Genomic DNA, 22,500 nt, shown 5'->3' with positions numbered 1-22,500 from the left:
GTGGTTTCGCAAGAAAAGTAAATTTTGAATAATAATAATCCAGAGTGATTTCAGAGACACTAGGAGAGACAGCACACAATATACTCTGTCTTTGACCTCCTCCCCTACTACAAAATCAAATGATTTTTTTTTTTTTTAACCTAAGGACATGGAGAGAGAGGCAAAGCTGGTAATCGCCATCATCAGGCTATACGGGGCCTTATTAAAAAGTATCCCCACAAACTTTCATTAAACTAGAGTTACCCAGCTGATTACTCTAAGTTTCTGGGCAAACATTAGCTGAGTGAGAGAAAGTATATTCTATTCAATAGTCTGTATATCTGACTACGTTATCGGGTTGTGCATTAAATCTCGTGTATATTTGGGGGAAACTGCAGTTTTTTTTTTTTTTATTTTCTGTAATTACTCATTTTCCTTTGTCCTAAGCTCTCCAAATTAACACTGTGTAAACTACATAGTAAAACAAAACATGTGAACTACATCTTAACTGACACAACCACCAAAGAAATGGGATAGAATTGGCTCTAAAACCGCTATGACATTTGCCAGAAAACATTTGATCAAAGAATCGATTTGTATGTATCTTACGATTGATCTAAGTCCTCCTCAGCATACCACATACCTTTCTATTTGTGATTTGTACTGCTTTTCAGGTTGCTCAAAGTGGGTTTCCTTTTAATATCTGTAAACCTATCACAGAAAGATATTCTCTCTGGCTTCAGCCTCAAGGCAGTGATTTGTGCACTGATAGGTGTACTTTGTTTAGTGTCACCCACGGTGTAGATTGGATAGATTTTGTAAAAGATAGCATTACTTTAAAAGAAACATACAATTTGACAAGCGATTGCATTTTACTTTCATTTTATTGCCATATTTTTCATCACACTCATTGTTTTCTAACTGTCGCTAAATTGTTCATTTTCTTAGTCTGTTACCTCGGTAGAGCTATTTACTGTTTATAAAGCAATATGCACTTACAGGTTTGGGAGATGGTTTGGGCTCGGAGGGTCGCATGTGCAAGTGGGTCATCATTGCTTGAAGACGTTCGCGTTCTTTAGAAAGCTGTTAAGAAAGAGTGAGATCAGAAGCGTTTTAGAAATGACTGATACAGCTATTTTATGGCCGTGATACATCTGATCATTGAGCTTGTCTCAGAGTAATGATTGCTGCATATAAAAGTCTGTGTCAGTAGGAACTTATCTGGGAGGAAATGCAACTTTGGCTGGGGGGGGTGGGGGGGCTGAGGAAAACTTTTATAGCTTTCCTTATGTTAAAAGGTCAGAGAAAACAAATAACACTTCATCTTTTTGTCAATAAGAGAATTGAGGTCACTTGCCTCGACAGTAACAAGTTACTGAAACCATAAATTAGAAGGCCCACGGTGTCTTTTAAAGTCCTGTGGACACTGTTAGCAATGGACTAGTGCCAACAGCTGTGAAGGGGTGAAGGGTTCTCAAAGCGAAGTGCCTGCCAGGATTGTCTACACACTTCATGCATTCCCACTGAGGTCCAGTTAGTGCCCCCTGCAATCTGCCATCATCAATCTAATTCAATAGAGTGACAGAGACCAGGCAGTGTGAAACGCTGAACTCTGCCACGGGAGTCAGCATCTACACTTGCACTGGGTCTCATTACAACTGACGGACCTTACTTTTCCATCAGTCAGACACAGCAGAGGGAGGAAAAAAAAAAAAAGAAAAAGAAAAAGAAAAGAGGCATAATTGGTCACACCGCAGACTGGATCATCAGCTCAACTCTTGTGTCTTAGTCTACCTTTTCTAGATGGTAAACAGGTTTACAAAAAGCCTTGCAAACTACAGCAGTGGTGATGCTTTTTGCACGGTCTTGATTTCATGGGGCAAAATAAAATATTTTTAGTAGCCCTCCGGAAAGCAGAGATGATGTGACGAATTTAAAACAACTTAAGACGTAGTAATGTGTTTAGAAAAGGGGACTGTATATTTAAGTGAAACGAAGTATTGGTTTGATTGAGGAAAAAAAAATTCTTGATGAAATATTAGCCGAAGCCTTAAAAGTATGGTAAAAACATGACAGGAAAGCTAGACTGATAAATTTGCTTTCTGGTCACTTTTATGAGCTCTATTTATTTTTGACTGAATTCAGTTTCAATATTAACAGAAGTGTTTTTGAACGTAAACTAGCAGCATCTGAAACAAGACATATATGGGTGTCCATGATATTATAGGTGACCTGCCATTATTCTGGTAAAGTCTTAAGAATCTTTGCCTGTTCTTTAATTTAAAAAAGAAAAACAACAAAAACAAAAACAAACAACAACACTTAGGGGTAGAAAAGAAAGAAAGGGTTTTTCAGGGGGCTAACAGGCTTGATATTGTAAAGACTTCTTTGCTACATTATAAAATCTCACAGAATAAATCAGGGTTGGCTCCTGTGAAAACTGCCTCTGTGATAAAATCGTATCCAACTGTGGAGTTTAGTCTAACTTCTGTCAAGAAAAACTGAGAGCGGACTCTTTTGGGATATCCCAATCTATCTGATGTCTAAATGTTACATAGGTCTAAGTGATAAGTACGTGAAACTATAGCAACCCACTCTGAGTCATCAGCAGTCGCTGCCATGGTTAGAAACCAATGAGAATCCTACGTATTTCTATTAGGCATTGTGTTAAAAGACTCAGGATTGGCCCCTTAGTCGATTTAACACACCAGAAATCCGAGAAAGGGGTCCATTAAGAGAGCACTCAACAAACCTGTATTTCTAACTGTTGGACCACCTGCATTTGCACTCGACACTGGGCAGTGCTTCGGTCGTCCAGCGCGTGTTCATTGTTAAGGTGCCTAACAAGACACAAAACACAAAACACAACATCAGGCAGTGTCTATGTTGGTGGTATACGCTTCCCTGAAAAAGCACAACACTGAGGCCATATCTTCCTCCCCAGTGGGGAAAAGGAACACCTTGAAACTATACAAAGACAAGTTAAATATGCTCACGTGTTTGGTGAAAATTATGTTTGTAACATACACAGCCCCCTAAAATGGCAGAGAAATGGCATTGTCTCTAAGCTTATCAGCTATTACAAAGAAAAAATATTTCCTCAAACCATTTACAGAATAATATTAGAAATCACTAGATGTATTTCATATACTCATGCCATTTTTTTTTAAAGGGCACCTTATAAATATATGAACCAAAAGTAATTCTGAAGAGAACAAAGGCAATTCTCTATTCCATTTCCGTTAAAACAGTCTGGGGTTCCTATGATGTTATTTAGTGAGCGATGTCTTATTTCACCAGGATGTGGTGTGAATTATGTAAAGATGGCAAATTATCATCCCATGGAAACATCAATACTTATGAAGAATGATCACTTGCTGTTACTAATAAATAAAGTACATCGAAGATTCTGGTAATCAGAAGTGTTAAGATTGACATTTCATGTCTAGTGTCCTATTTGGGAGACATCTATCTTAATTTCACACAAAAGTGGTGAAAGATCAGACGTTCTTATCATCTTACTCTGATCTTGACTATGTATTAGTGTGTTGTTATTATTGTGATTATTGCATAATGTTAAAAAAAATCTCTTTAATGACTGGTATGCTAATACACTGAAAGTGGAGCAGCATCTCCAATGAACATGAAGATATTCAGTAATAGACACTTTGTTATTTGTATGATATAATTTATTTGCTGCCTCCTAAAGTAAAAATAAAAATTCTGTAATTTAGTATCCTTTGGTGGGCCTATTTCACTAATGAACAAACTGAGGCAGCAATTTAGGAGACATACTCATCCATGCATATAAGTGAAACACAGAACAAGTTATTAACAAGATTAAATAAGAATTTATCTATCTGGGTGCAAATGCTATTTTGAATGGTGCCACAGCCTAAAAAAAGTTTAGGACAGCCCTAAGGGTACTGAATTCAACAAATACGTTTCTGTGACCATTCAAATTATTTACCTCAATTTCCTGAAATAAATAATGAAGCAGGAAAAATATGCAGACGGACACATATAGGACACATATGAAGAAGAACTGAAATGGTGTTTCTGAGAAAGAACTACTCTATAAATCAGCAGTTTTATTTGTTAGTAGATCTAGGTTCCACAATTAGAAACCTTTGTTCCATTCTGCCCCAATCCTTGATAAATTAAATCAGCTCCTTTCAATACCTCCTCCCTGATCATGACAACAAAACCTCCAAGTATCTTGGCACAGTTGTCATTCTTGGCTGAAGAGAAACTGTGGACTAAAATAGCGAGGTGTATAAGGTCAAGTTTGAGGTGTGTGGTCAGAGTGCAGGAGAGGCTCTTCACCTCACCTGTCTGCTCTAAGCTCAGCTCTATTCGGTTCTGTTAGGAACCTAACTGTAACGAGAACTAAAATTCACTCACGCTTTCTGGACAGGAGGCATGGAATGAACCAGAGGTCAGCTTATGATGTAAAGTGTCTACTAATCCTTAATTAACAGGCTGTTTAAACATTGTTTTTCAGGTTTTCTCCACAATTTTAATGAACAAGAGGATAATTTTCTGTCAGTGTACTACAATAGGAGTCGTATTCTTAAGGTTTAATATTGCTATATTTTCTTAAGTTTTTTTTTTAACACCAGGAGCTCTTGAGGCACACACATATATTTATTCCACAATCAGTCTAAATGACATATATTTTTTAAAATGCTATAGCTATACACAAAGATCCGGGTGTAAAAGGAGCAAGATAAGTAGAATATTTAGCTTCACAGGCAAAAATACGTTCGGTATCGCATGTTTATTTTTGCATAGAATCACCCTGAGAAAAGGGTTTTTTTTGCACTTGTTTACTTGTGAGTGATAATCATTATCCTATATTTAAAGAACAACGAAAAAAGTACAAAATGTTTGCATTATATACCGGGGTCTTAGAGACCTATTCAATTTATCTATGCAGCTTTTATTAGAATAGAGACTGTAGACTACAATAATAGTCAATGAGGTTTTGTCTTGATTGAATTTTTCAGTGGAACACAAAAGAACCTTGCCATTAAAATAGTCCTTTATTCTCCTGTATGAAGGCGAAAGGTTTTTAAAGTGTTGTGATGTTCAGTAATGAGCCTCTATCTAAATTATCATTGGTGACAAACTCACAAAGCACTTTTCGAGGACACATAGTTATGAAATGCCAGAGCTGCCACTTTCTTTCCTGTAATTATAGGCTAGCTTGCAGCCCTTCAATGATCATTTATAGAACAGCCTCCAGTGGATTACTGAGAACTTGAAAAACACATACATACCTCTCTGCCACATCTCCCTTCTCCTTTCCTCGCTATTGTTTACCAGTGATATGTAAAATAATAGTGCCTATTCATTCCCCCTACTTAATTATGCCAATCAAAGTACAGAAATAGTGTCGGATATAAATACAATGCAATAAGACTAAATAAATAGGCTATTAACATTAAATTATGAATTTATGTATTTATGACTATTTTGTGCCCAAATTATTCTCTTTTATGTTTTTATAACTATCTCAGGTACTACATATTGCTGTTCAAAAATTCTCTATGATTTATAAATCAAGAATGAGATAATACTGAAAAATGAGAGGATTGGTGGATTTTCTCAGTCAGTGCCTAATTGCTGTTTCAAAATGCATATGCAAAGGGACATTTCATTAATCATTTAATCATGTCCCTTGCAGGAAGTTGGAACTAATGTTGCAAATACCCTTTTCATATGAATGCTCCATAATACTATCTTATGCATTTGATATATTGCCTATGTCATAAATTATAGCTGCTTCAAAAGGACCAAGTGGGGTTGTTATCCTTGAAGATGCTTGTTACAAAAACCTTTATTAAGTTTCTTTTTTTTTTTTTTTTTTACTTATTGCTAGTTCTATTTCACAGCTTCATACTAGCCAACAATAATACTCTTTCTGATGGCAAAGGTCTGTAAATTACCCATGCAATCACTAACACCATTTCACAGGCCTGTTCTACTTCTACTGGTCTGCTAACAAGGCGATTACACACAAATTACTGAATGCCTATGAAATATTTAAATGCATTCTACTCTACTATGCATTAATAAGAGCAAAGCAAGCTCTGGAATTCTGGTTAGCTCCAGTCCCTAATGTCCCCTAATGAGCCTCTTACTGAGACTGCAGTTCAAACAGAGAGGTGAAGAAAAAATGCAAAAGGTGCCTTCAGAAAGGCAGCACTGAACAAACATTGTGTGAGCCAGTTCTAATTTATGGGTCACTTTATAGGTATATTGATTTTTGTTTTCAAAATGGAATAAATGATGTGGTCGACTGACGTTCTTTCAAAACTGCATGGAATCTGTGTGCTAGGTAGGTAGCGTGAACTAGAAACAAAAACATAAATAGGCAGTCACATTCTTTCTCAAAACAATTAAGCAAAGCATTTCAGGGAAGACGAAAAGTAAGGAAGGATCCTTCCAATTTATTTAGTGCACAGTTCTCTTTAACAAAGCTTTTAAGGTTACGAATGCATGTGGTAACTTCAATTATACATACCCCAGATTAGCAATTCAATTTTAACCTCTGGATTTTTCAAATTCATTTAAAGTTATAGCATTTTATAAGTTAAAAAGGGATCAGATTTAAATCCAAGTATGTCAGAGACTGTTTTAACAAAATGTTTCACTTGCATATCACTGGTGTTTGATTTATTTTGCATCAAGCTTTTTATGTTTAAACACTGACAGGAGTTTAAATACAAAATGTTAGCTGTCACTATTCATTTAGCTGATTATGTGAGATGCCTTAGTTTTGAGAGATGGGGGCACTGTCACCCAAAGAAACAACATTCTGACAAGTTCAAAGAATGCCTTCTTGAGGTCATAATTTTGTAGCCAGGCTGCCTAGTCAAAGACAAAGAAATAGACAATACACACTTAAGTAAAGCATGATTTTTAGAGTAGTCAGCTGCAAGAAAAGAAGACAACAAATTTCCATGAAATAAACTATTCCGTCTCCACTACCTTTTCTGTGGCGCTGTAGACAGTGCCAAGCCTTGAAGATTTACTTTTTATAACAAGTCTAATTCACTTAAGTTCATCAACTAATGAGTCTTCGATAGATTGATATTTTTATGGACGCGAATCCTTCTGCCTTTCTTCGCGGAGCATATTCCACCTTTGGATCCTCAGACCATGTTTTATTTGCTGGCATCTGTGTGTGCAGATTCAAGAACACTTGTCTGCTAACTGGAATGCTATATTGTAAACCTTTTGGTTTCAGCTCTAAAAGCCAATCCATCTACATTCAAGCTGACTTAGGTCCTATGGAATGATAATTAATTTTGCAGACACACTACGCTAAAGTTTTGTCAGATGTTATTACACTTTGACATTTATAAGACAGTAATGAAGAAGTAGTATTAAATGCTTTTAGTGATCTAGTGAGGTCCTCAATTAGTGGTCAGACAAATGGTTAGCTTCTGTCAACACCTTCTTCCCAGTAAAATTCAAATTTTTCCCTAGCCTGGACTTTCTTCTTTGTCTTTTATTTTTCTTGCCTTTATCTTTGCTGCTACAAATTAAGGTTTCCAACTTAGCCTTCATTTGGTGGAAAAGAATACGTCATTTAGTGTTACAGAACATGCGTAAAACTAAAATATGTATGTTACACATAAGCATCTGTCCTCTGCTGGCTTTTTATTTGGTGCTGGGTAAAAACACAGGGCTTCTACTAGTTTGTTTGGGCATATGACAAGAGAAAGGGGATCTGGGACTCTAAATTATTTTTCTACTCTCCTTTGTTACTCAACATATGTAGGCTAAATAGTAATAATGAATGGATTTCTTTTATTTCAAACCGATGGATACATTGTCTGATACCGAAGTCAAGCTCAAGCTATACATTTATTTCTAGTGCATTTCAGAAATAAAAATGCCACAACGATATTTTCTCAGAAAAGTTTTTATAATAAGCACTTGATATAATGTTTCTGGAGGAGAGTAAATAAGAAAACTGGGAGCTAAAAACCCTCTTACAGCTTTTTGACTCGTCTGACAACATTCCTTTCCCCTAAGACTCAATTCTCCCCATTATTACAAAGGAAAAGCAAAATCTTCTTTCCAAGAAAATTCACATTAGTGGTGGTGATGTCTTCTTCATTTCACTTTTCGCACAGACACTAAACTTTTTTCTGAATAACTGAACTTGATTAACCTAATAAAATATATTATTTCTTTCTTAATTTCCCACTTTAAGAAAAAGACAATGCCAGTATGGAAATGTATCTAATAAATACCTTTTTTTTTTGCACTACACTGGCATTACCTATTACCTCTATCAACAGAATTTATCACAGATCTCTGAATAAGAGAATCTAAAGCATATCATAACAAAAATGGACTGAAAGACCTTACAATCTACTGTCACTTGTCCTGTCATCTCTATAAAGTTAATGGGTTGGAAAAATAGCCTTTGGAATCAAAGTTGGTATGTAATTGAAAGGAAATGCTTTTTTAATTGTAATTTCTCTTCTCTTTCTTTCTTTCTTTTTTTTTCTTTTCTTTCTTTCTTCTTTCTTTCTTTCTTTCTTTCTTTCTTTCTTTCTTTCTTTCTTTCTTTCTTTCTTTCTTTCTTCTTTCTTTCTTTCTTCTTTTTCTTTCTTTCATCCCTGGCCCCCCCTATAATTTCTTTTAGTTTTTAAAAATATTAGCATGAATGTCAAAAGGAACCATGGAGGGTAAAATGAAGGTTCATATTCGTCTGCTTGTTAGGAATAAAAATTTATATAAACATTTGAGTTGAATAAAAGTGTCCCTTTCCATGTGCTACAAAGGAAAGGACACTCAAGGGAAAATATGTACATTTTCTTTAAAACTTATTCTTAATTTTGTCAGGGAGAACAACTTGGAGCAATGAGATGGTGATTGGGCTAGTTCTAGGGCTTCAATGACCGTATTTAAGATATGGTAGCAATAGTCCTCTTAATAATCTTAATGGTAAAGAATGATATAACATATTGATAAGGATGAATATATTCAAAGGAAGAAATATGAAATTAGCTGTTAAAAATCCATGTCCCTATATTTTTGTCTTTAACAAATGTTATTTCCTTAGAGAGGAACACTTCAGCAAAGTTACTTATCATTTGAAATGCTCTCTTTGCCTAGAACAGTTGAATCAGTTTCATACCCAACAAAATGGTAGCTCACTGCTGTTCTGGTATAACAGCCAGTGCAAATTTTTATTTAAGGCCATTTACAAAAGCCAAAGCAATATAGTAAGCAAATTTTCTTTTAATTGGTCAGAAATGAGAAAAAGTTAAAAAAAATCCTTGTGGAAATCTTACTGTAATTCTGTTATAAAGTTATGAGGATGCCAAGTACTTGTGCCTTGTTGTTAAGGTGCTTTTACTCTATACCCTGTAGTCTACCATTTGTAAACACATCTTTTTGATGTTTCTGCCAACATCCTGGCAACAAAGCAGTGCAATTTCAAATGAGCTAATTAACTTAATTGTTGATGAAGCATGAAACAGTTCATTCACCCTGTTAGCTGCTCCATGACAACATAAGAGTCTCAGCCTGTGAAGTTACTCATCTCCATAAACCTATCTGTAGCTCTCTGTTTAGATCTCTTGTATAGCAGAATTGTGCGTGGAAAATGTTTCAAAAAAGATGCATATTCTCATTTGAAAAGGAACCTCTTAAAATTAAAAAAAATATATATATATCACGGTATGAAGAAATTAAGGATCCACAAAATTTTGATTTTTAAGCTAGAGAAGCCACGTAATGTATCACACAAATATACAGCGATGCAAGGTTGCTCTGTGATTCTGAGGGCAACAAGAAACAATGTAGATGAAATAGAATTATTTCTTAAAATTTTAGCTACTTTCAACTTTCATTTCTTCCTTCTTGTTGTTAAATATATATATGTCAAGCATCATTATTTAAAGGAAGGAATATCAAGCTTGTGATCAAAAAATAAACCTGTAAAATATGTCTGTTTAAAATTATATGTAGTCGATGACTCTTCACGTAATTTCACTTAATTTTTTTACTAAAAACTTGAAATTTAAGTGAATCCTGCACACGTCTCCCAATGATTAATGACACTACTACTGTAGGCTACTATTTTTCATTCATTCAAAAACCTCTAATGAATGATTTCTAAAATATTCTGGTGAAGAGGTAAAGATGAAGTCACCTTCTTGGCCTATCTTCAGTCATGCACTTGTTGGGACACACAGAAAACATGGAGTGTGCCTCATGATGGACCTTCTTCCTTTGAGCTTTGTGTCATTAATTTACAAAATATGCCTAAAACTCTCACATAATCCACCCCCTTCCCTAAAAAAAAGGTAAGAAACCTACTTTAAAAACTGTCCAAAATCTTCACAAATGCTTTCACAGCCTGGCCATTTGCAAACTCCATGGCCGTACAGAGTGTGAGAAGCCCCAGTCTCCTCGTGTGACGAGCTGTAGCAAAAGAACACGGCGTCAGATTCATCTCAAAAAGCCATAATCGTTGCAGGCTGCTAGCGCCTGTCAGGTTACGATCAGTGACAAACAGGTCAAAACAGGTCAATTCAGCTCAGAGCAGTCAGAAAAATTTAATCGTTCTATTGAATAGTTCAACTGCCAAGGCTAGATGATGTTCCAATTAGAGGAGAAATAGAGCCAAAGATGACTGTTAATAAAGGATGAAAAACTAAGAGGACTGTATAATATCATATGCTAATCTTGCCATATGACCTTAATGTAACATTTACCTCTAAATAAAAAATATATATTCATATGTGGTCAAGTGAAATAAACCTGTGTTTTTAAGAAGGTAATAGGACAGCCACCATAAGATTTTTTAAATGCTCTTTTTCAAGAAGATGTGGACCGTTAGGACCATTTAAATTGTTTAATATTTATGTGAGAACCATATATATTTCCACTAGTTACAGCTGATTTTAAAAAATTCTATTTTGGAACAGTATTCATTAGCTATATCCTTCTATAATCATCAAAGACTTTTGATAAGTGAGTTTTATGTCAGACAGAGACATCCTAGAAAAATCAACCAACTTCTGCAATATATAATCATCAAATTAATCTCAATTAAAACAACAGCATGAAAGCATTCAGAAGCATACCATTTTATAATAATGAAAACTAACAAGAAAAAATTTTCATGACACTCAAATGAAGACCAGAAACACCACCAAATTAGAGCATCCTATTTTAAACTGTACTGTAATTAAATATATGGTTCTATAAAAAAATGTTTACGAGAAAGAATTTGTTGCTGTCAGGCGGATATTCATATTACATCACAGAATACTTCCAGTCTACTATATTCAAATTTGTCGTATTCAGTGCTTTATACCACAGGAGCCTAAGTCACTCCGTTAAGAAATCTTGCACTTATGTTTCATCTCTTAAAAAGATATTTTTCATGTGAAGCAATGTTTTAGCTTATGTATTTTATGTAGATTAAGGGAACCTGATTAGATGGCTTTATGCTTGAATAAATGGAAGTAAATGGACAAAAAGTACCCAGGTGCTCCTTTTACTAGGGAAGTTTTTACACAACTAAAATAAAACAGGAAGTTGAAAATTATCTAACATAATGTACTCAATGTGGGTAACTGAAATCGAATAATTTTTCTTTGTGAATTTTGAGTAAAATTTATTCAGTTTATACTATTCAATCACTGCCATAAGTTTAATTTATATTTTTATAAATTCCATCATGCTACACCAATAAAAAGGCAAACCAGATATTCTATCTTTTGGTTTACTACACCTGTGTTTATGTCTTTACACATATTGATTCTTGGATCTATGGACGTGTTCTTTTTTTTTTTTTTTTTGGACGTGTTCTTAAACATATATCAAGCACATGTTTTTAAGCATATACTAAGGGGGGTATGGATGCATCTTTAATCATTCAAAGAGGGTTCGTAAGTTTAAGAAATGGTAAAATGTTCTCATTTCAGCAATCTGGTTCATCACAACATATTAGCCATAAAAATATGTTGACACAGTAATTCCACATGCACATATTAAAAAATAACTTTCTTCGGGCACATTCCCCACCAAATCCATCACAATTCTGGTATTTGGACTGCCATCTGAAATGAAAATAATATTTAAGATAAATAATCAAAAGGTTTCTATTTAATTTGTTCTATACATTCTGACCCTGTTAAGTACAAATCATTATCCTAGTTTTACGAATGGTGGAAGTAAAAGTTGGTGACATATAAATATAGAATAAATCTCATGAGCTTTACCTGTCTCGCCTTGCACTTAGGACTGAAGACTGTCCATTCACTATGGAATGATGGGTTATTGGTGGTGATGCTTTGGAAGTGGTGGAGGAGGTAGTCGAGGAGGAATTGTTAGTAGTGAGGTCTAGCCCTCCATGTTTAATGCCATTGTCTTCCATACTGTGAACTCCAGTCACTTCTTTCCATAACTGCTGAATCTCAGCAGGACTTAAGCCAGCTATAAAATGAAAGAAAGCCCCACTAATATAACGAGGTAAAGTTCATATAATGAGCTTAGTGTTATTACTGGATTAATGCCAACAACAAAAGTGATGCTACCAGCATAATTAATATACAACAATAAATCACTTTACACCATCAGCACCATTGCCTTTCTCGTGAATAATCAGTTATTTGCTAACGACTACCAATTTAGGAATAGTAGGGTGTGATCATATTGGAAATGATATCAAGGATTAATGGAAAAACCCAGCAAGTTCTACCTTGAAGTTAAACTATTCAACTTTTAGCAGCAGCTTTTTCTTATTAAGTTTTTATCGGTGAGGAACTGAAAAAGAAATAGATTTGGAAATGAGACATATCAAAAGAAATGAAAAGAAGAAAAGGAGTAAGGAGCATAAACAAAAATGTCAGGAAAAAAATGTCAGGGAAAACCAGTAAACATTCAACTCAGAAGGAAAATATATTTGACAATTAACTTTGACAAAGTTAGTTTGCTCTTTCTCAGACAGGCAAACAAAATAATTGAGTTTCGCTTGGAGGTGCTAAATAAGCCAATATGATTACCTACATGGATCAATTAAGCAGATAATATGGAAACCTCATTTTATGACTGATAGAATGAATGAACCATGCATTTTAAACAACACCTTGATTCAGATCGTGCAAATTTACCAGATTTAAGAAGGAAGAAAACAAAATCAAGCCACAATGCTTTAGCTTTTAACTGTAATTTTGAAATAAGGAATTAAGAGGTTATTGTTTACAGTATCTGACTTATAAAATCGTACTTATATGTGCCAAGTGCTATGCCTTCATGTATTCTTTCTATACCCTATACTTCTTAATCCTCACTAAATCCAAAGGAGTTGATAACTATATTTTAACCAGTTCATGGATAAGGAAACAAAGTGAGAGAGAGAGAGAGGCTCAAATATGTATCCGAGGTCATAAAACTTCTCTGTGCTAGAGCTGTGATTTAAATCCAGGCAGTTTGGTTTGAATGCCTTTGCTCTTAAGATATCATATTAAAAATACGAAAAGTACTGAATAAAGATATACAGGGGCAAATGCAGTTTGTAATTGTGATTGCTATCACTTACTCAGCATCTGCTAGAGTCTGGTGCTTTACATTCATAATCTCAATTAATGTCACCTGATGTTAGGAATCATTACATTTTACAGATGAGGGCATGGCATGGAGGTTTAGAAAGATGAAAGATGTTACCAAATCGCTACGTTCATAGCTACTTGGACAGAATTCAAACCTAATGTGCTGTGGCTCCAAAATCTAGGCTCTTTATTACCACGTTCATCTGCAACATCTAACGTAAGGATGGAAGTGCTAATCAAACTACCCCCACCTCCAAAATCCAGCACATGTCTCCATCAGATGCTATAAGTGATACAGATCAATCAAGAGATGTGTGGGAGCCGACAGGATGGAACAGGCAGGGGAGACTAGGGGAGAACAGGACGTGATGACGAGGAGAGTGAGCCCTCTCACCCCTACCCCTGAAAGTAGAAAAATCATCAATCCAGACAGAGAGGTAAGTAGCCCAAAGTGACAGAAGAATTCTCACTGCTCCAAACATAACTTCTGGTCAAATTATTCATCACAGTGGTAACCTTAAATTGCTATGCCTATCACAATTTCTTACAGATAGTTTTACTGAAAGCTATCATTTTGGTGATTCTGGCTCCTGAAGATTTTCAAACAGCCTAAGACTGAAAAAAAGGCAGGCTAACTCAGGTTTCCAGTCATTAAAAACGACTTTTTTTTTTTTTTTTTTTTTTTTTCTGGAGAGAAGAGAATGGCTTAATAAAAGTAAGGTATTTTCTCCATTACATAGGAAATAATTTCTATATAAAGATCATTAATTATTGCTTTAACTCTATCTTTAACCCAGGATTCCGAAACTTTTCTCACTGTAACTTTCTGATTACCTGTCTGTATGAGTTACGTATCCTAACAGCAAAGCTCCATTAGCAAATCCTTTTCTGTGACAGCATCTGCTCTTCTTCTGCATGGGAGCCCTCGCCATCTGACTGCCTCTCTGCCCCACTGTCAACTCTTGCCTGGACGATGGTTCTCCTTTTCTCCTTTCCTGTCTTCCTGCTTTCTCCTTGCCTTGCTATAATTTACCACTCTTCCTATATCAGCCCAAATTTATCCCTTTAAATCTAAATTAGGCCATGGCGCTTTCCAGACAAAGTATCCAATGCTTTCCAGAACATTTCGGGGGGCGGGGGGGGAACTATAAGAAAAAGGAACAAACAACAACAAAAAACCCTACTGTGGCCTGTGAAGTACTAGCATTTATTATCTGGGTCTCGCCTGCCTCTCTGATGTCATCTAATGCTCTCTCTCTACATTTCTCTCTCTTATACTAGTTTTCTTCTGCATCTTAGATGCATGAAATATTTGCTCCCTTGCCAGCTTTTGCTCTGGCTGTTCCCACAGCATTGGCGACTTTGTCACAGATCTTCTCACGGTTTCCTCCCTCTCTTCCCTCAGATGACTTAAGGGTCACCTCCTCTGAGAGCTCTTTGACCACATTATCACCCCTTCCCCACCTTGCCTTCTAACATTCTCTATCACCTCGCCCTACTTTATTTATCCTTAAATCATTAATCAGTCTCTGAAACCATATTATTTATTTGTTTGTTTTACTTGTCATCAGTCTCCCTCTACTACACTGTAAACTCAGGCTGGTTAGAGCAGGGATTTCTTATTTTGCCTATCTATCCCCAGTGCTAAGAGCAGTGCCTGGTTATGTGCTTAATAAACAGTAGCTGATTTAATTGATTATAACAGATTCACATAGTTCTTGAAGGTATTTGGGTATTCACATGGAAGTACTGTGGCTCTTAATGTACTTGTGGCATGTTATCTGTGAGCACTGCCATCTTATAAGGCCAATGTAAAGAATTAGAAACGGCACTAGTTGATTCTAGAAGATTGAGTAGCTAATAAAACTTTACATCTTGGCTAAAGACTCTTAGATGCATTTTAGACACTATACCAGTTAAAGATGTTATTAATAATTTAGTTTTTGAATTTTATTAACAATTCAGTTAACCTAAGTATCCACTTACCTTTTAAAAGCAGACTTCTCTTATAACACTCATTTGTGTTGCAAATTAGTGGTATCACCATGACATCACAATGATATGGCAACAAATACTAAGCGCATAAACACTTGATAAATAAATAACCTGGTTCGCTATCCAAATAAGGATCCTTAATTAAACAACAAAGAAAATGGTTTTTAAAGATTACAGATATGGGGCGGAGAAGAGATGATGTCAAAAAGAGATTCTCATTAGTAGAAGTGGTTCCCAAAAGTGTCTGTGTATTAGACTCACTTGGGGGCATTTGGAAACTTCTGCTGCCCTGACCATAGCCCAAACCAATTAAATCACAATTTCTGGAGGTAGGACATGGGTATCAGTCTCTTTCTGGAGCCCCACAGTTGATTCCAATGTGCAGATCATTTGGGAGGAATATTTTTAAAAGCAAACTACTTCATTGCTCATGAAACAAAGTTTTCACATCTACAATTTGCTTAGTTCTTTTCTATGGATACAAAACTATGCATATGAAACAATGAGCCAATCAATTTTGTAGGATTCTGAAAGTTTGTGAATTTTGAAGTTTTGGTGATTTACAAGAATTAACTTGTTTTTCAGGCAATAATATAATATGCTCAGTATTGCCTAAACTGTGTTCTGTGCAACAGTGCTCTTCTAAACACTCCTAATCTAAGAGATCTAAGAGGTCTTTGGTCTCTATCTTGGGAGACTCATGACTAATGTTAACATGTACATCAGTTCCAAGATGCCTAGGAACAAAACCCAAAAACCAGCCACAAAAAGAAAACTTAAGTCTCTTGTTTAACTCAGCATTTTACAAATCCGTTTGAGGATAAAAAGAAAAACAAGTGCAAAACCCTTTTTACAATTACACTAATTTATTTCAGTTTTAAATACTGGGTGTAGGCTTAGAATTCATCAAGTGATCTCCAGCCCCTCCCTTGAACTGCAGGCTGCCTATTTATAAACTTCACAGATTTTTTTTTTTTTCTAAAATTAGCTTGCTTCTAGACTAAGTTTCTGTTTATACAGCCTCTCTGACCCCAACTCACTCTTCATCTCTGTTTTTTTTAGAAACTTACCGGTGCTTCTGATATACCAGTCACTCTTCTCCATGCTTCAGTGCTAATCCATGACCCCAGGCTCTATTATTATCCCCATTCTAGAGATGAGGACACTGAGGAACAGAAAAGTTGAGTAGCTCTAGAGCTAATGCGTGGCAGGGCTTCTCAAATCTTTAGGTCATTTGTTCACATAACCTCTTTCCAGGACTCTGTTCCTGGCCACCCTATCTACAAGTTTAACCCATCCCATTTTCTACGGTCTCTTCCTTTTTTTCCTACACTGACTTTTAAGGTTTTTTTTCCTTAGCACTTATCACTATATGTTTTACTTAATTTATAATAAAAGTTTTTGGGTGGCAGGGGTTTCTGTGTTTTGGTGACTGTGTTGCCCCCAGTGCCTGTAAGAGCACCTCCAGTGAATGAAAGCTCCAAGGATACCAAGTTATACAACTGACTGGAACATGCTGGCAAGCATAATCTGGGAATCAGTGGACTAGACCATCATAGAATAATAGGCAACTTAAAATCCTTAGTAAAGATGATTCAATTTTCTTAGTAGCTTATTTCAAGGATACATGCATATAATACTAGTGCCAAGATGTTGTGTGGTTACGCAATTTTAAAATTCCATGACTTAAAAAAAAATCAAGAAATGAGGATGGGTGATGGCTTTGGGATGATGACTTGGGCTTACTTTTGTTCACTGCCCATACTACAAATAAGCATTGAAAGGTTTGTTTTCCTAGGAGTTGAATGAATAAAAGGATGAATTCCTAATCAAATTGCATGTAATACCACAGGTAAATCAATTAAATAATAATTCCTTAATCCTGGATCCAGAATTTGTGGAGTAACTACTGGGTGACAAGTGATGTGCTAAGAATTAATTAAAATTTGGTAATTCACATCTAGATTATACATCCTTGGGGCATATAGGTTTTAAAAATTCCAGTGGCTTTCCTTATTGGTAAAAATTACATTCACAGCTTTTTCACACCCCAAAATGAAAGATTCTCTCAATGTCCTTTCATTTTCTATGTCTACTAATTAACTTTTAATATTAAATAATTTTTATACATTATGATGTAAAGTCTACTGTGATTTTTAAAAAATTATCTTATTTGTACTCTGCTTATTTTCTAGGGTTACTTATAATTAAAAGTAATAAAATAAAATTTTGGTAGAAGTATTTGTATCATTCATATATTTTATGAAAACAATTTGATATTTAATCACCAGAATTATTGAACTATTATCATGTAATTTTCACTTTTCATCTTAAATTTCACACATTAAAAAGCACTAGTATATTACACGTGGCCAAATAACTGAATAATAGAGAAGGGTGTACATTGCAAAATTAAATTTTCCTACCCACCCCCACCTCTCGCTTCCTTGTTCTCCTCTCCAGAGGCAACCATTATTCTGGTTTCTAGGCTACCCTTCAGAGATCTATGTGTTCATTTAAAATCTGCCTAACCTAACATTTTATTGATTCATATTTGACTGGAGGTCTACTTTAACCTGTAGGTACAGTGCCCGTCTTTAAACATACATAAAATGTATGTTTAATGAGAGGTGGACCTAATACATATTTTGCCCAAATGCTGAGTTAGAAGGAATACAACAGCTATTTGACTAAAATTGAGACCAAAGGCAAACATCTCCACTAAAGAAGGAACTTCTGGGATACTAGAATACATCTGAAATACATATAAAAATTCCTACTATGATTTTACTATTAAAATTTTTATAGGCTGCATTTTTAAAATTTGATATTTATTTAAAAAAATAATTTTCTAAGTTTTCCTCATCATGAAACTTTAATGTGGCAAAGCTGACATTCTGCTTTGGAGTCTTCCCTCAAGATAAAGAAGTAACAAACAACTTTATAAAGACTTATGGCCTAAATGGAGATAAATTCCTTTTCGTGTATGTGTGCTGGTATACCAAACAATTCTGTGACAATAGAATTAGGATATAATTTAATCCCCACCTTTCTCTCTTATTTACATTTTCTCAAAAACTAACTTAACACACTTAATATTTCCCTATGTACTTAATTTTTTGTAAGTTAGTTTTTGTGTTTTGTTTTCTTTTTAGAGAGGGAGCATGAGGTGGGCAGAGGGAGAGGGAGAGAGAGAACCTTAAGCAGGTTCCATGTCTAGGGCAGAACCCATTACAGGATTCGATCTCACGACACTTAGATCATGGCCTAAGCCAAAATCAAGATTCCGATGCTTAACCAACTGAGCCACCCAGGTTCGTAAGTTAGTTTTTATACATAATATTAACAGCATTCATGGTTAACTTTGCGAAATTTTATTCCTGCAATAATAAATATACATTTAAACTTTACCTTACTGATGGGAGTTTTCATATATAAAACCCCAAAGGAAGGATGCCTGGGTGGCTCAGTGATTGAGCGTCTGCCTTTGACTCAGCTCGTGATCCTGGTGTCCTGGGACTGAGTCCTGCATCGGGCTCCCCACAGGGAACATGCTTCTCTCTCTACCTATGTCCCTGCTCCCTCTCTGTGTCTCTCACAAATGAATAAAATCTTTTAAAAAATAAAAAATTAAAAACCCAAAGGAGAGTTTCCTTCCAAGTTGCAAATTGGAGATTGGTATTTAAAAGGGAATACTAAGATGCTAACAGTAATTCTACATGGCATGCATTGTTTGTTATCCTGATTAGATATAATGGCAATCTCTGCAAATACATGATCACAGATTAGGCAAAAAATTGGGATGCCAGAAGTGATACTGAAGTAGACATTTGGCTATTTTGATTTCCATAAGCAGAGAGACTGAGTCAAGGCCAAATAGCTGATCTTGGCCGCATATTCGTCTGAAGACAAACTTGAGCACATTCCTACCTCAGGATGTTATATTTTACCTAAAACAATTTCATTTTATTTATTACTCAACAGTTGTCTCATTCCAAACTCATCTAGTTCTAGAAGGCCTAAGTTCAAACTTGTGCTGGCTAGATAGCCTCACAGTCCTTGTTTGGTCTTTCAAATTGGTCACAAAAGCATTACGTTCTGAATCACTTTCATAAATTCAAAAACATGTAGATGGCTAGAAGGAAATAAAGTTTTTACCAGGTATATTTTAGTCGCTGTAGTCACAGGAAGCCTGTGAGTATAGTGCGTATTGGAATACGCTGACTTCTATCTCATGTCAAAATCATATCAAAGTTTGAAGTGCATGCACAATAATTTCCTATTACCTGTAGATAGTGGTACTGGGTCATGAAAATGTGTCACGAAGTAATTACTAGCTGACACATAAACTGTACTATCCATGGAGCAAATAGCCTCATAATCAGTATTTTATTTGATATTGATTTACAAATCCATCCTTTTGTATTTGACTTCTGTATACCTACAGTCACCTCATATGTGCATTTGGAGATGGTAATTTCATTGCCTCTCTTCTATTAAAACCCAGTATTATAGTAATATTCATGATGACTTTAAATGCTTAATGTTTAAAATAATTTACTTTAAAGCGTGGCATGATATATTACATCATTTTGCAACACAGAGAAAAATGTCTATAAATCTTCTACTCTTATCAAAATTATTATAATTTTGTTACTTCTGTCTCATTCTCATACACTTATTTTATATAAGGTTGAAAGAAGCTGGAACTTTAAAAAGTAGCCTGAGGAGACGTATTAAATCATGGGGATAAATACTTCAAATATGGCATATTTTTAAAGGCCCAATGAGATCATCATTGTGTATAAATCCTACTTGGTTTTCATATGGTTATTATTCATGGCTAATCAATCAACCAACCAAAAACTTGGTACAAAGTAAACTGTGAAACTGATGGTAAAAACGTTTAAAATATTTAAATTATTTTCATCTGAGATAATCAGATGAAATTATCTACATTATCTAACAATTACTTTTTTACTTTCTTCCATTCCAATTTTAGGATTCCAGCACCACCCTATGAAATTATGTTCCTTTACTACAGCTGGCTTATCTGACACATTCTGCCTATATTTGGCTGGTGATTCTCGATAGTGGTACTTTTCACACTTCCTCCTCTAAACAGTAAAAACACAATGATGACTTTCATGTTTTTTATTTAAAATATAAATATTCTGCTCAAACCCCGATGTGTTTTCAGATTTATTTCCTTTTCCTTGATGTTCTCTATCTTGTGTATTTAATCTCTCATATATTTTATATACAGTACAAACAGAAAAAAAGGGAAAAAAAAGATAATTTTATGTTAAAAAGTTCAGAAATAAGAGAAAATTTTCATTTGAAAACTATGAAAATGGTTATATCATAATAAATTTTCCTTGTTTGGCAAGATATCTATATGCTTGTTTTGGAAGAAAATAGTTTTAACAAATATATTGCACTTAAATTATATTTTGCCTCTGTGAACATCTATTTTAAACTTTCTTGAAGTGTTTGATTCAATGGTTTTATTCAAATAAGATCCTGCTTCTCTCTACTGATGAGATTCTTATATGATTAGATCCTAAATATAGAATTTATATAAATTTATTTGAAAAAACTCAATGAGATACATTTATTGCTTCTGTTTTAGTGTAGTTTCTACCAAAGAAATCCATGTTTACGTTGAATTAATTTATACACAGTTTTTTAAAAAGTTTATTCTTCATTTGTCCTCAAGTTGCATTTATTTTTGCAGAGAACAACAGTTTATGAGTAGAACATTCATGGGCTGGTGACACTATGGTTTATTCCAATTCTCTTTGGAATGGTGCAGAAAAGTGGTTTTATTGCCTTCTTTTTCTTTCACTATTTAAACTTTATCTTTCTTGATTTCCTAAGAGTGATTCAGTCAGGTGAATTAGAAGATCTGAAGTAGAGGGAAGGAAAAGACTCTGGGAAAAATATTTATTCTTTCCTATTCGATTATTCTTGATTGTCTTTTTTTTTTTAAAGATTTATTTATTTGAAAGAGAGAAAGAGAGCACGAGTGGGAGGCATGAGAGGCAAAGGGAAAGAATCTCAAGCAGATTCCACATCCAGCACTGAGCCCAACATGGGGCTCAAACTCACAACCCTGAGGTCATGGCCTGAGCTGAAATCGTGACTCAGATGCTAACCGACTGAGCCATCTAGGCAACCTCGACTTTCTTCAGTATATCCTGTTGAGTCAGAAAAAATAACAAAAAAATACTACTACCACCATGTGAGCCCCTTTGTAACAAATATAATTAAAGTCCATTTGGATTAAAATTTGTTCCAAGAAAATCCAAATGAAATTAGAATGTGCTTTTATGATGTTTACTGATTTGACTCTCACCTGTACCAAGAATTTACCACACAAGGAGTAATTTTGTTTACCGCTGTCGTTTTTTAAACTAAGAATACTTCCATGTCTCAAAAGTTGAGTCAAATGATGAATATGTACAATTGTATGATTTATAGTGTATCATATTATCGTATTATCAGAGTACATCCAAAGTTTTCTCATCAGAAAAATAAGAATACAGCTATTTGAAGCTATGAATTATAATATATGCATAGGCATTATTATTTTAGGGAAATAAGATCAATACATGGTCCCAAGGTATATGATGGGGTCTTACAAAGCATAACTTGGAATACGCTTTGTATTAATACATAAAGACTCTTTTCTTACATGTGAGAGTTTCTGTGTGAAGATTAGGAACTTCTTTTTTTTTTTTTTTTTTATCAGTTCTCCACCAAAACTCCCATCAGCTCACTTTTGTTTAAGCGGAGTGTTATTAGCTTTCCCACTAATCGAATTCTCTATAGGTCTACAGTGTATATTCAATAGTGCTTAAATCGTGTTGCCCTTATAAATCATTTTCTTCCATAAGACTAATATATACACATTTAATATCTAACAAAACAC

At 34.8% G+C, this 22,500-nt stretch overlaps 2 protein-coding genes across 24 annotated transcripts in view; one reads left to right on the top strand and one right to left on the bottom strand.

Moving 5' to 3' along the window:
* The window catches only part of LOC111098841 (vasodilator-stimulated phosphoprotein-like), a 70,216-nt gene extending 49,514 nt beyond the window's left edge, over positions 1-20,702 (top strand). Inside the window, exon 7 of the transcript XR_005369755.1 lies at positions 20,569-20,702. The gene's annotated coding sequence lies outside the window, so the exon portion shown is untranslated. The remainder of the gene's footprint in view (positions 1-20,568) is intronic.
* Positions 1-22,500, bottom strand: part of FOXP2 (forkhead box P2) — a 555,335-nt gene that overhangs the window by 39,127 nt on the left and 493,708 nt on the right. For 21 of the 23 annotated variants that reach the window (XM_038557404.1, XM_038557405.1, XM_038557402.1 and 18 more), the window contains 4 exons: positions 12,243-12,456; positions 10,330-10,434; positions 2,732-2,819; positions 979-1,062 (listed from right to left, as the gene is read on the bottom strand). In XM_038557404.1, the coding sequence (XP_038413332.1) occupies positions 979-1,062; positions 2,732-2,819; positions 10,330-10,434; positions 12,243-12,456 (491 nt within the window). Of the gene's footprint in view, positions 1-945; positions 1,063-2,731; positions 2,820-10,329; positions 10,435-12,242; positions 12,457-22,500 lie in introns of those variants that run through there. The other 2 variants (XM_038557424.1, XM_038557425.1) reach the window with 1 other exon arrangement.

This window comes from Canis lupus, chromosome 14, assembly GCF_011100685.1.
Source record: "Canis lupus familiaris isolate Mischka breed German Shepherd chromosome 14, alternate assembly UU_Cfam_GSD_1.0, whole genome shotgun sequence".
Classification (NCBI taxonomy): Eukaryota; Metazoa; Chordata; class Mammalia; order Carnivora; family Canidae; genus Canis; species Canis lupus.
The sequence above is the reverse complement of the archived record's forward strand: the minus strand, read 5'-3'. Positions and strand labels throughout refer to the sequence as shown.